General features: G+C 44.3%; 1 protein-coding gene across 1 annotated transcript in view; it reads right to left on the bottom strand.

Annotated features, from left to right (window-relative positions):
• Nucleotides 1-7,307: 7,307 nt before the first annotated feature.
• The window catches only part of RAPH1 (Ras association (RalGDS/AF-6) and pleckstrin homology domains 1), a 94,767-nt gene continuing 88,621 nt past the window's right edge, over nucleotides 7,308-13,453 (bottom strand). The window contains exons 13-16 of the mRNA XM_068968975.1: nucleotides 13,157-13,255; nucleotides 12,036-12,156; nucleotides 8,695-8,837; nucleotides 7,308-7,382 (exon numbers count right to left, since the gene is read on the bottom strand). Coding sequence (XP_068825076.1) covers nucleotides 7,308-7,382; nucleotides 8,695-8,837; nucleotides 12,036-12,156; nucleotides 13,157-13,255 — 438 coding nt within the window. The remainder of the gene's footprint in view (nucleotides 7,383-8,694; nucleotides 8,838-12,035; nucleotides 12,157-13,156; nucleotides 13,256-13,453) is intronic.

The raw sequence follows: 13,453 nt of genomic DNA on the forward strand, positions 1-13,453 counted from the left end.
TTCAATTTTTAAAGGAAAATAAATCTTAATTCTGTACTACTTGCATCTCTCCATGGATCAAATCTCAACTTTGTGAGTGGGCAAACATTCCTATAGGGTCAGGAATAACTTGCTATATGTAAATAATGTGAAGTGTATAAAACAAAACTTCAAGTGCCAAAAGGTTCTTGCAACCGAAAATGATTTTTAGAAATAAACATCCTCTTAGAAATGTACAATTCCAAATTATTTAAAGGAAGTCATTACACCTATAATCACATAGGATCATACAGTTTTAATTGGTTTAAACAAAATCTGTGAGGTTATCAGATTACATAAGTTACAAATTGTTAGTTCTAAAGTTAACTACGTAAAACCTACATGAAACAGTTTGGTAATATAGAAACTAGGAAAAGAATTTGTTTAAAATCACCTTGTGTTTGTAACAAATTGCTTTTAACTGCGGGAAAAAGAGGGACAAGGGGTTCTGTTGGTGGCCTGATAGTCAAATCAATCCGACTATTACCTGAAGTTTTTTTTCAGGCTCCTTATAGCCTAACATCCTTGACATGAACTTATTAGCAGTTGTATTCTCCAGAATAGCAGCTTATGAAACTCTTAACTGGATGCACAGCTCCTATTAACCTTGACCTCAGAGTTGCTAACCTACTGGAATTATTCTTCATGATCCCCCCAATTCTGTTTACCTTTTTGATCTCCTTAGACTGCTTTTAGTGGCAAGTAAACTTACATGGAGATGGGACTGCCAAGATAGTTCGCAGCCCTTCCTTAGCAGGCTATGCCGGCAGGGGGCAGGAGCACCTTGATGTCCGAGGACTGTGGGACAGTCTGTGGGACATTCCTCTGAGATGTTCTGATGAAAACTGTTTCCTGTAACTTCTGAAGAATCAGCAATCTTATCTTAAAAAGCCCCAGAAATAAAAAACACCCAATTTACAGTGAAGTGGGTACCTGTAAACCTTAAGAGTAGTTACTTTTTCCAAGAGCAGAATTCTACAGCAGCTAAGGGAAAAATGTATTTGGGTAATAAAAGCCAAGCTTCAATATAGAATAATCTAACATAACTATGAACTTAATGTTTCAACAGAATAGGCTTTGCTGCCCTTCAGAGTTGTTGCCAAAACTTTAAGCATAGGTTGGATCCAATTTTGAAATTTTGTGGTACAAGTTAAGGATGTCACTAATTAGCAAGTCACTAGCTCTTAACAGGCACCTGTCTGCACTGCGCTCAACAGCAGGATACTATTCATTTTTCAGTACAGCCAAGCCAACTGACAAGACTTTCTTCCTTGACCTGGAGAAGCCCTGCTGGGTTAGAGGAGCTGAGCAGGAGGCAGTGGAAGAAGGCACAGTACCAGTGTCGTCTGGCAGTGTTTTTCTTGAACACACCAGGGAAGAGGAGAGCCTAGATAACAGGAGTCTCCAAACCGCATCCCAACAAAAATCCCAATTAAAAAACAAACAACCCAGGGAGTAAAACACTAGAAGTATATTTAAAGTATCATTTTGGTTTTTTTTGATTCAGTTGTTTCACGTAAAGAGAAAAAAAAAAAAGTTAATAGCCTTTGTCTCTGGAAAAATGTGAAGGGCAACAGACTGTTGTTAAATAGTCACAAAGCCACTGACACAGTTCCTCTCCCTGGCTGTGTTCTCCTCGGTGTCCCTGGTGTTCTAAAGGGTATCTGCTCTTTCAGGAAAATGATACACTAGAAGCAGCATCGGTTCAGGATGGCTGCCGTCAGGACTGACACAAGCAAGAAGGCCCAGGAAATCCCCCGCTGAAAAAAAAGGTTGGATCTTACAGCTCAAATCAGGAGTGAAGGAAGACAGGAAACGTGATTTCTTCCCTCAGGGAGAGCTGTCCATCCTTACATAAAAGACCACCAGCACAATAAAAAACCCTAGTGATGAATGTTTACACCATTGGATTCAGAGTCTTAAAAGTCCTCTATCTCACAAATAAGGGTGATCCTTAGAAGATAAAGCTGTGGGCAGAAGACTGGGGAATCACTTCATTCATGAGTCACAGTGGCGCCTGGCAGTGTTGCTCAAATGTACTCAAATCGCAGTGCATGCTTAAATGAACAACATAGGTGTGGTAAAGGTCACTTCATAACCATGAGAATATCAAGCACATAAAACCTGGTGAACTGAAAAAGATCTAAAAAAGTATCTTTTAAAGAAGTAGGGCTATAACAAATGCACACTGGTATATATTCTTATTGCTCTATAAACGAGTATACAATCACATCCTGGAGATGTGACAGTGTGTGGGGGGGTTCCACTTTCTCTGATGCAGTACTTTGTTGCAGAGTGAGAAATCCTGTGTACACAGCACAGTCTTGCTAACTCTTGAATTATTTACCATCTCTGTCCCACTTTATGGACATCACTTTTTCCTTACAGACAGGATCGAACACTTTGGCAGTTACACTGGTGATCCCTATTCACAACAGCCACAGATGTTCATTACAAGGTGTGCTGACTTATCACTGCTGGGGAGGTACTTTTTAATCTGTTTAAGAGCAGTTCTAACGTTGGCCTAACGGTCAATTTATCATCACAAATTGCTAAGTCAGTACACATTTCTCAAATACCAGGGAAAATGAAACATCCAGAAGTACAGTGTGAAGCCTATGGAATCATAGTGTGTCATTAGAGCAATGTTCCATGTTACACCAACCTGCATATGCATAGCATGTAATGTCACCTACTGTCCTTGGACTACAGACTCCGTCAGAATACCTGGTCACTTGGACAAATCTCTACAACCGGGCTACAACAAGCAAGGACCCTATTGTGCTCTGGTCACTATGGATGAAATCGTCGAAACACTCATTTTCCCCCCTCCGTGATAGTCCCAAACTTAAGTGAATTCTTTGTATGCCACATTACCAGCTACAAAAAACCTAATGACAGCTGCACAGGGGCCAGTTTTCTCTTTTCTAATCCATCCCTTCAAAGAGCAATACAAAAAAAAAAACCAAACGCATTTCAGAAGGTGATTTTGTTTTTCGTAATGATGCAACATAATGGACAAAGGATGTGAGTATCTTATATAGCAGCTGTCTATGGATATCTAATATCAACACCCACTCACAGCACACACTATAAGGAGGTAACTGGTGACCCAAAGACACACAGGGACAGAGCATTCTGAGGGTATCATGTTGGATAGTCTCTTACAATAAAGCAAGGATCGTGAAACCAAACTTGATGGAGCTTCATAAGCTCAAGGAAAGGATCCCAACAGTACAGAAAGAACTACAGGGTAACAGCACTAGATTACCCACGTGACACAGGCAACGAGCTTACCTGTGACAGAGCACGCTCTAGATCCCGGTGGGGTTGCGACAGCAGCGCTGCAGCTAGAATGGTTTAGTTACACCACGTGGATACTGTTTTCTATGCACAACCACACACTGATAGTATCTGAAAACTTCCCCACACTGCACGATGACCCATTCTATGAAACTGATTCCTAATTAAAGTGCCCCTGTATGTAGAGAAATGAAGTGTCAAGCAGTTCTAACTTCAGCCAACTGGGGGAAAAAACACAAAAGCCCCATAGATACACCAAACATTCTGGTTGTCTTCTCAAACTGAGAAATAGCACATTATACATCTATCCTTAATATGTAATACACAACATGCACAGAAAGGCCGCACATGGACATTTATAAAATATCTTCTAAAGTCTGAAGTTTTTGGTCCAACCCAAATGATAGATAACAAAAATCATAAGGGACAAGACATATATCCCCTTCCATGCCGCTGCCACCTAAAATACACAAAACTCATTTCCAGATTAGGAGAAAGAATAAATAGAATCACTTTCAGCTATATATATACATATAGATATATGTATACATATATATATACATACACACGCTACCTATCTATATATGTATAGCTGTGTGTGTACCCGCACATGTGTACACACACAGAGCTGAACACTACCTGAATAACAACGACATACCAGGAGGCTCTGAACACCTGCATTCACAGATGATCAGGTGAGCTGATTGTAGAACTGATTACACATTGCATGAAAATAAAATCCTAAGGTAGCTACCAATCTCTTGAGAGCTTGGTGTTCTGGTCTCTCTTGGGGGGAGCGGGAGGCGGTCCTCTCCGCAACGTTGCATAGCCTGATATATGACTGCCTCCGTAAGCGGCTTTCTGCTGCTCAGAAAGCAGTTCAGGGGGTGGCGGGGGCAATGCCATGTCATCCATGGTGGCTGTGGGTTCCGCTCTCGACACGCGGGAGGAGGAGAGCGAGCCGTGCCGGGTGATGGACTTGCGCTGCAGTGTCCTGTTGAGGTCAGCCAGGAAGCCAGGCTGGACACTAAGGCTGGATTTGGGCGAGGTGGGCACTTGCGGCACGACTGCGGCCGTGGCTGGCTGCTCCGAGATCTCGGCTTGAGTGAGGCGGGTGCTATCGTTCCGTTTGGGTCGCGTGGGCGGAGGGGCCTTCTTCACCGACGTTTTGGACCAGAGCTGCGGCTGCGGGTTAACAACGGCCACTTTTGGAGAGGTGCTTCCTGAGAACACTGCTGGGATGTCGATGGGGGGCAGAGGAAGCTCGGTTTCCGGCGGAGGGGGTGGGAAGTCAGAATCGGACGGAGGAGAAGGGAACTCCACCGCCGAGTCCTTGCCGCGCCCACTCAGCGCAGCCACCTTCGCGGACAGGCATCCTTGCTGGAGCACCCCGGGAAGGTTAACTCCGGAAAGATGGAGTTTTCCTGGCTTGGGGGGCGCTGCTGGAGGTGGTGGGGTCTCCTTACCAGGAGACCCCGAGGGTTCGGCTGGCGATGCGAACTTGCTGATTAGACTGTCCACTGAGGGTTTCTTGGGCTCAGGGTGCTCTGCACAGCTGCTGGACTTAATGCTGGAGTTGCGCTGCGGGGTCGGGGGCGGTTTCTTTCCCCCGGGGCTGCAGGTTTTACTGCTCTTTTTGCCGGGAGAGCTGCTTTTGTCGGGGGTGGGGGCAGGAGCCGCTGTGGGTGTGGCTGGCGGCGGTGGCGGCGGCGGCGGCGGCGGCGGGGCCGGGGTGGGTGGTGGTGGCGGCGGAGGAGGAAACACCAGGCTGCTCTCTGGGGGAGGAGGGGGGAAGTCCGGAGAAGGGACAGGGACGGAGCTGGGCTGCCACTTGGGCTTTGCTTTCACGGCAGGGGGGGACTGTGGGGCGAGGCTGACCGAGGCAGGCTTTAAGGGCGGCCCCTCGGCGGGAGGTGGGGCTGGAGGTGGGGGGAACTGGCTGGCTATCTGCTTCACCACGGAGGGCGCAGGGGACAGGGGGGAGGGGGGTGGTTTTACGCTGAAGCTCTGCTGCTTGGGTAGCGTGGGCGGGGGCACCGGACCCGGAGGAACAGGGGGAGAGGGTGGAACGTGAGACACAGGAAGAACCGGCTGCTTTTTTACTGGGGGGACTGGCGGAGTAGGTGTGGGTGGCAACGATTGTGTCACTGCGGGTGGCACAGTCTTGGTGCTCGCTGGGGGGGGCAAGGTCACAAGGGGCTTGGGGGGGGCCTGGGGAGGGACGGGGGCAGGGACGGGAGGAGGAGGTGGGGGCGCTGGAGGAGCTGTCTGCGTACCATGTTGGATGTGATGAATCTTCAGTGGAGGAGGTGGGGGACTGAACTGCGGCAGGGACGGGGTGCAGGGGGCGGGCTTCAGCTGGGCCATAGCCGAGCCGGGAGTGGGGGGTGGGGGCGGGGGCGGCGGGGGAGGCACCACTCCATTGGGGGGTACCAGAATCTGAGGCTTCACTGACAGTGAGGTCGAGGGCTGCATCCCTGATGCGGGGGGAGGCTTAAACAGGGCTCCCGAATGCTGAGAGGCGTTCTGCAGCCTGGTTATTGTGCTGTACTTGACAAACATTGTGGCTGCGGAGCCCGCAGACGGGGCGGACTGGCTGGGCAGGGGCGGGGGCGGGGGCGGCGGAGGGGGTGGGGGAGGCGGAGGGGGTGGGGGCGGGGGCGGGAGGGGTGGTGAAGGCTGTGAGGCCGTGTAGGGGGTGACTAGCTTGGGCTGTGGGGATAAAGGGGGAATGAGTGAAGTGTAGGGTCGATTCACAGACTCCATTCTGGCCTAAAAGGAGTATAAAAGGGAGGTTGGGAGAGAGAAAACACAATAAAGAAAACAGTTACAGAGGTTAAGATTTGACTGGTAAACTAAAAAGCAAGGAATCAGAGACATGCATGAAAGGGTGCAGCAGCTGGTGATGGTGAAGATGGACAATGGCAGGAAGGCTAAAGCCCCACTCCCCGGGTAACAAGGGCACGGAGAAAATCTGTTTACCTAACAGCCTTCTCGAATGCCTAAACTTCTTAACTACCTGGAGATAATTTCCTGTAGCAATCTGTCTGGATGATGCCCTCTGCTTTCTGACCTGTGGTTTTCACACACCCTGCCCCGGGGTGAGCACCAGGGCCTCTGAGCAGGGGACCGCCCCCGGACTGTGGCAGAGGGAGATGTGATGACCGGAGTTCACCTTTCAGTCCAGGACTGCATCCACATCAAGCAGATGCCATAACTGGGTTTAGGAGAGCTGCTGGAGGGCCTCCTGAAGAATGAGGATGGCTTTTTGATGCTAGTGAGCGGTATGAGTATGAGAATGTTCAGCAGGCGTGCACAGTCACACAGCAATGAATGAGCTTGACACACACACTCGTGTTCGTGTGAGACACTTGCATCCAACATGCACAGAAGTCCAGCAATGCAGGTAAAGGGGGGGTATTCTTTACATTTGTTTTACTGGAAAATACATAAAGAAATGCTTCATAAACGTTACAGCTAAAGATCGTAAAAATACCATACAGAAAAAGCCAGAAGAAAATGAGAGGAAACTTTGGAAGGCTAAAGGAAATGTATCAAGACACAGGAGCTAGAGTTTGCCAACAACCTACTGACTGGCCCATCTGAGCACTCTTGGCATGGCCCAAAGGACCACACCCAGTCATTTATTTTATAGAGCTACTCATGCAGGAATGTGGTTCAAGTGCTTCCTAAAGCAGAGGAAGGACTCTCGGCTTAGTGACTCTGGGTATATCTTTTGGGCTCTTTGAACAAACTGTGAGGATCCAAATAAACCATCTGTTTCCAATTCTGAATGACATCTAATTAGCACTGGGAATACTTAGGTTAGTAGTCTAGAAGGCTCATGACAGTGCTGAGTTCTAGTGCCCATCAGGTCATTCACATGTTCCTTTAATAACTGCACATCAAAATAAAAGCATTAGTTTGCAAGATCTGGTTACAGGAGTCACCCAGGTTAATGTGCTTCCAAAGAACAGCCCCTGACCTTAACTTGACCCTGTCTTGGCTGCTGCAGGGGTGGAGACCTTAGCTGTGCTGGCCTTCTCATTTGGCACCTGAGACTGTGGTAACAAGGAGAAGAAACATACAGGGGGTCAAGACTCAAGCTCAGTGTCACTGCTGCGCGGCAGAGTTCATGGTCTTTCTGAAGCTGTGTGCCACGAGGTACTCTGCTGCTTGATCACAGACCATTTGGGCCCTTTGCTTCCCTTGGCCTTTCTCCCAACAGTTGGCTAGTTTCACCATTTAAAATACATGTGGATGACACCATTAAGTTCGGTAAGGTAAAGGACTTTTCTTTAGGCACCTGAATTTTGTAAGCGCAGCTTCTCCACAATATATATGGAATATCAGCACCAGATAGTGGTGTTCCACTCAAACTGATTAAATATGGGAAGGAAAAAAATTCCTTAAAAGTCTGAGCCTCTGGTAAGGGGGTTAAACTGTCACTGTCTTGAGAATTTAGGTTATTAGCACCAATTCTCAAATATTTATTCCTAAGAGAAGGTGTTCCACCCCACATTGGGCTACCTATGACTCCTCTACTCTCCCCAAGTCCAGTTAATCAATCATATATGGAAATAAAGGAATAAATTGAGGGGAAATATCCATTTAACTCTCGCTGAATGTATTGTATAAGTAATTCAGAGAAGAAAAACAAAAATCAAAATGATTTTTGGATGAAAACAGAATGGCCAGACCGGGCAAGCTCCTGCTCCTCGCCTCGGCATGTGCCTGCGCCGCTGAGAGTGGCAGGGCGGGGCCACCACGGCCCACAGGACATCAGAGACAGCGCAATATGGTGAGCCAAAGAGCCTCTCTGTTTCTAAGCAGCCTTGCAATAATTATACTTGTCCTTCAGCGTCAATGAACAACCTTCTATGCAAGGCTTGGGGGTCCAATATTTTAAGGGGATTAATGGGAATTTAGTCTTCCACATAAACTGTAAATTGAGAAAAATTCACCCAATGTGCAAAGAAATGCCAAAAAGCATAAAAGAAAAGGAGTCTGAATAAGTTAAGAGCCAATAAAGTAACAATCAACTCTTAGCAGTTTCTCTGGAATAACAGCAAGGCATTGGCACTAGAGGGTGTTGTTGCTCCATCCAAATTAAGAGAGGCAAGGGGGAGATGTTGTTATTTCTTAAAATTCTGAGCCACTGATAAAACTGCTAGGTGTTGTTGTTTTTTTTGAGATCTTAGATCATCAGAGCCAATTCATAAATATCCATTTCTGAGAAGCAAAGAAAGAATACTGAGATAAGGCCAAGAAAGATTCCTAATGAAGGAATAAAAGAGCACTACGCTCCCCCCCTTACGCCCCCCCAGAACACTAGAGAGAGGCGTTCCCTCTACCCTGACCTGAGCGCATTACCTTGCTGGACTCTTCCAGCTGCGTGCCTCGCTTCCAGGCCTCAGAGAAGATGGAGCTCACCATGCTCTGGGAACGGACGTGTCCTGCCGGCTGGGTGTCAGACACTCCACTGTCAGACTGATTGGAGTGATTGGACTGAGATTCTGTTTGAAACATTTCAAAAGTCAGATTGAATAAGTATTATGACAGTATAAATGTGTACATTTGTATAAAGCTTTCACTCTAGATTAGACAGGATGCAGAATGGCAAGTTACTTTTACCTGACCCATTTCACACAGACACAGCCCTTGTTTTCCACTAGAAAACCTCTCTCACCCTAGGGCAAATAGGAGATCTCAATTCCTTTTAAACTGCTCATCAGGAGAAACTGATAATTACCACAAAACGTTCATGTAACATTATTGGTATCCTGACAACCTATCTTGTAAGAACTCCTAGCAAGTAAGAAAATTAATGAACCATGAATAGAAGAGTGGTTTTTTTAAAAACATATCTTCATTACATTTGAGAATTGATCTTTTCACATTGAGAATCCATCTTTTTACATAACCCTGGCTCCAGGCCATCTCAGAGACTTCTCACTTATGAATTCAGATCTATACATGATGATTACTGCTTTTATCCCAGCAATGAACAATACTGAGAATTTGACTGCCAAGTGAGAAGTGTGTTTCCTAGGGTTTCGGGTGTTGGCACCACACTGAAGCAGTTGTGCCACAGGCTGGCTTCCTGAAGGGCACAAAGACATCTTCAAGGGCCCTGGGAATGGCTGAGGATACAGTGGAATCTGACTGACATCTATGGTGAAGGAACTAAAAAGATAATTTCGCTGGACACCAAGTCAGGTGAGGTAACCTTATGGGAGCACTCAGTCCAATGTCTGGCATCTGGTCGGAGAATCCAATGTTAAAGCTAGTCTCGCTTCTCTGTGAGAAGACGATATGATTAGACTGCAGTATTAAATAAGTCCAGCCAAATTAATCAAAATCCTGCAAAGATAATAGCCACAAACTCCTTTAGATAAATTTAAGACAATATCTTCAGGGTAAAAAATATAGGCAATAGAGGATAAAACCAACTATTTTCTTAATAGTTTAATTTAATATCTGAGTAGAATAGGGTAATCTAGAGTAGATTAAAAGACAGCAACCTTTAAGACAAGAGGCTGGAACATGTAGCTTCTTGAGCTCTCTTCACATGAATGTATATGACTTTGCAATTTACACTTAGAAGTCTTCCTAATACTTAATATACAGACAGATGACTCTGGAGTGGGAAAAGGCACTGTATCACTTCATAAAATACCTTTGGAAGCACCCAAATTAAGTGTAGCATACATTTTTTAAATATACATCTTTTTTCTCAATCTTCTTCTTATTCCATTATCTATAACCCCACTTGTGATACAGTCTTCTTACTTGGCCTTTCCTAATCCACTGCCACAGAGGTTTCTTCCTCCCAATTTAATAAACATTTTATTTTAGAACAGTTATAGATTTACAGAAAAGTTGCAAAGCTAGGACCGAGTCCCTACATACCTAGCACCCAGTTTACCTCATTAACATGTTATAACTTTCTGGTCCACGAGTCACAACTAAGGAACCAATACTCGATATTAGCTAAACTCCAAACTCTATTTGGATTTCACTAGGTTTTCCACAATTTGCATTTTCTGATCAAGGATCTCATCCAGGTTACCACATTACAGATAGCTGTCATGTCACGTGTATGACAGTTTCTCAGACTTTTCTTGTTGTTGATGACCGTGACAGTTTTGAGAAATTACTGGTCAGGGTTTCTGCAGCATGCCTCTCAATTTTTATTTGTCTGATGTTTTTTCTTTGAAGTTATGGGATTTAGGGAGGAAGACCAAGAGAGGGAAAATGCCAGTCTCATCACACTGCGCCAGGGGTACAAGCTATCAATGACTGATGACCCTGGTCAGCTGGCCAAGGTGCTGGCCGGCTCCTTACTGCAAGGTTGTGTGTCCCGCTCTGCTCTTGGGGAGCAAGTCACTTTGCACAGCCCACAGTTAACGAGGGGGGCAGTTAGGCTCTACCTCCTCGAGGGCAGAATATCTGCATAAATCACTTAGAAATCTGTACAGGATACTGGTCTCTTCTTCTCCATTTATTTAATTCAATTATTTATTTGTATCCCCATGGACTGCGGGCTATTTGTTTTATAATTTGGAGTAGAGCCTTATACTATGTCATCTTGTTGCTCGAATTTTTCCAGCTTTGGCTACTGAGAGCTCTCGTAGGTTGAGTCCTGTGTCCCTTTTTACAGACTCCCATCCCTGTGTTCTTTTGAGCACGTCAACACACGATGCTCCAGGCTCATCTTTATATATTCTCTGCCACAGCCCTAGAATCAGCCACTCACCAGAGCCCTGGCTCCTTTGTCTTAGAAAAAAGCATTGAGAAACCAAGGTCAAGGCTTTTGGTATTCTCATTGCTACTGGGCTGTCACTGCTTCCAGCCCTCTAGGTGGACAGAACCAAAGAGTGTATGTGTGGAAACCAGCCCATGTGTGACACATTCACAATACGTTTCTGTGTACTTACTTAGGGATGAGATCTAGTCATACAGTTTCTAAATCAAATAAATATTTCTTAATTATTTCATAATGTAGGCCATTAGAACAAAAAAGTATGCTTTTAGATGATACAGATATCATTTATGGAACTTTTGAAGGGAAAGAAGCCTTTAAGATGTGATCATAGCATCCTTGTTTAAAGGATGTGGGAATCTGAAAATAAGCACCTTTTTAGTATCACTGATTTCCTCTGAAAACTTTAGAAAGTTTGACTTAAACAGCTTCCTTAACTGTTGATACTGAACAAATTCTAGTTGTTTCCACTCCACTGAAATGTCAGGAAACCTGTGGGGATTGAAGGGCAGTTTCATGATGATTCTGAGTACTCTTCTCCATGCAACTTTCTATCCCCAGTTGTGCATCAACACTTGCTTTCAGCAATATGATTTTTAAATAAACTTCGTAACAAAACTCTTGGCTTTACCACTTCATATATTGGTTTTCCATTTCAAAACATTATGGGAACTAGGCCATGATATTGTCTGCTCTAATAATTAAAAAAATAATAATAGCACATGGGCCTACTGATTAAAATTTAAAAATTATGCACAGCCCTAATTTTACCACTCTGAGATACCCGGGCCTCCTATCAGTCACTATACAGACGCCTCCTGCTAGTAGCAGAATTCTTGGGCATTGCACCCTACCTGGGATGCTGGAAGAGCTAGATCCTGATTTAATGCTCAGTCACTATACAGATGCCTTCCTGCTGGTGGCAGAGTTCTGGGGCATTCCACCCTACCTGGGATGCTGGAGGAGCTAGATCCTGATTTAATGCTGGAGCTGGATAAGGAAGTCCAATCATAAGCCGATTCTGTCCTCTTCAAAGCTTCCTGATAGTTCACGTAGAGCTGCTTCCCGTACTAAACAGAAGGCAGTAAAGGAGGACATCCGAACTTTACTGGGTATGATATGGGTGTATGGGGTAGGAAAAGGGGATACATTTCTGTTTACTGACTCAGTTTGTATTAAAATTAATACCCTATAATACTTCAAAATTCTTTGAATAACAGTAAATTAGAATCTACTCTTATCTGTCCTCATTTTTAGAAAGGCAGCAAGAAGTTAATACTTGATCCTGTTTAGGTTCATTATCAACATAAATATTTTTTCAGTTATTTTTAAAGCAACTTTGATTTTATGTCTATAATAAATTTTATTTTTAGTTACTTAAAAGTGAATAAATATCCTTTCAAGGACTACATATCATCTTTAAGGTGTCCTTAAAAATTTAAGACTTTCTTTTTTTTTAGAGCACTTTTAGGTTCACAGCAAAATTGAGAGGAGGGTAGATTTCCCATGTACATTCACAGCATCTCCCATTATTAACATTACCTACTAGAGTAGTACATTTGTTATAATCACTTAGCCCACATGGACACCTGAGGTTTCCTTAGGTTCATTCTTGGTGTTTACATTCTATGGGTCTGGACAAGTATATAAGGACATGTATCTACCATTGTAGTATTGTACAGAGGATAAACATTTTCACTGCCTGAAAAACGTTTCACAATCCACCTATATTCATTTTCCCGCCAACCCCAAGGCAGTTGAATTAAAAAAAAATTCTTTTGTTCAGGCTAAACTCTGCTATAAAACAACCATATAGTGCATTCTCCAAAGCCAAAATAAATCACTTTGGTGCTACATAAGCTTTTACCAGCAGTATTATTCCTTGGATACCAGCTGGTAAAAGTTTATCCCCATCACTGAGAAAAAACACACTTAAAACATGAAACTTAGGCCTGAGAGACTGAGACACTGGCAAAATTATGACTATGAAACAAAAAATAATTGTCATGACAACCAAAACCATATCATTAAATACCCATCATTCCATTATCAGACCAAAAGAAAACCTACCTTTGCGATGCGGATACCATTGACCCACTGGTGCAGGGTCCTCATGTCATCACAGCAAAGGTATTTGATGTACTGAGATTTCTTCTGGATCTGCGGATGCTGTAAGATTAAAGGCAAAACCCAACTAAGTCCCCTGGAGAAACAAGAGATAAATTCTATCAAAGCTTAAACATATCCTGACAAATTACAGGTCATTGGAATAATGGCCAAATCATTTATACCTCTTAAACATCCATAAGGTTGAATAAAATGGTCCTAAGTACTGGTCCTAAGTAAATGGTCCTAACAAACAAGGTG

The sequence above is a fragment of the Capricornis sumatraensis genome, chromosome 3, assembly GCF_032405125.1.
Source record: "Capricornis sumatraensis isolate serow.1 chromosome 3, serow.2, whole genome shotgun sequence".
Taxonomy (NCBI): domain Eukaryota; kingdom Metazoa; phylum Chordata; class Mammalia; order Artiodactyla; family Bovidae; genus Capricornis; species Capricornis sumatraensis.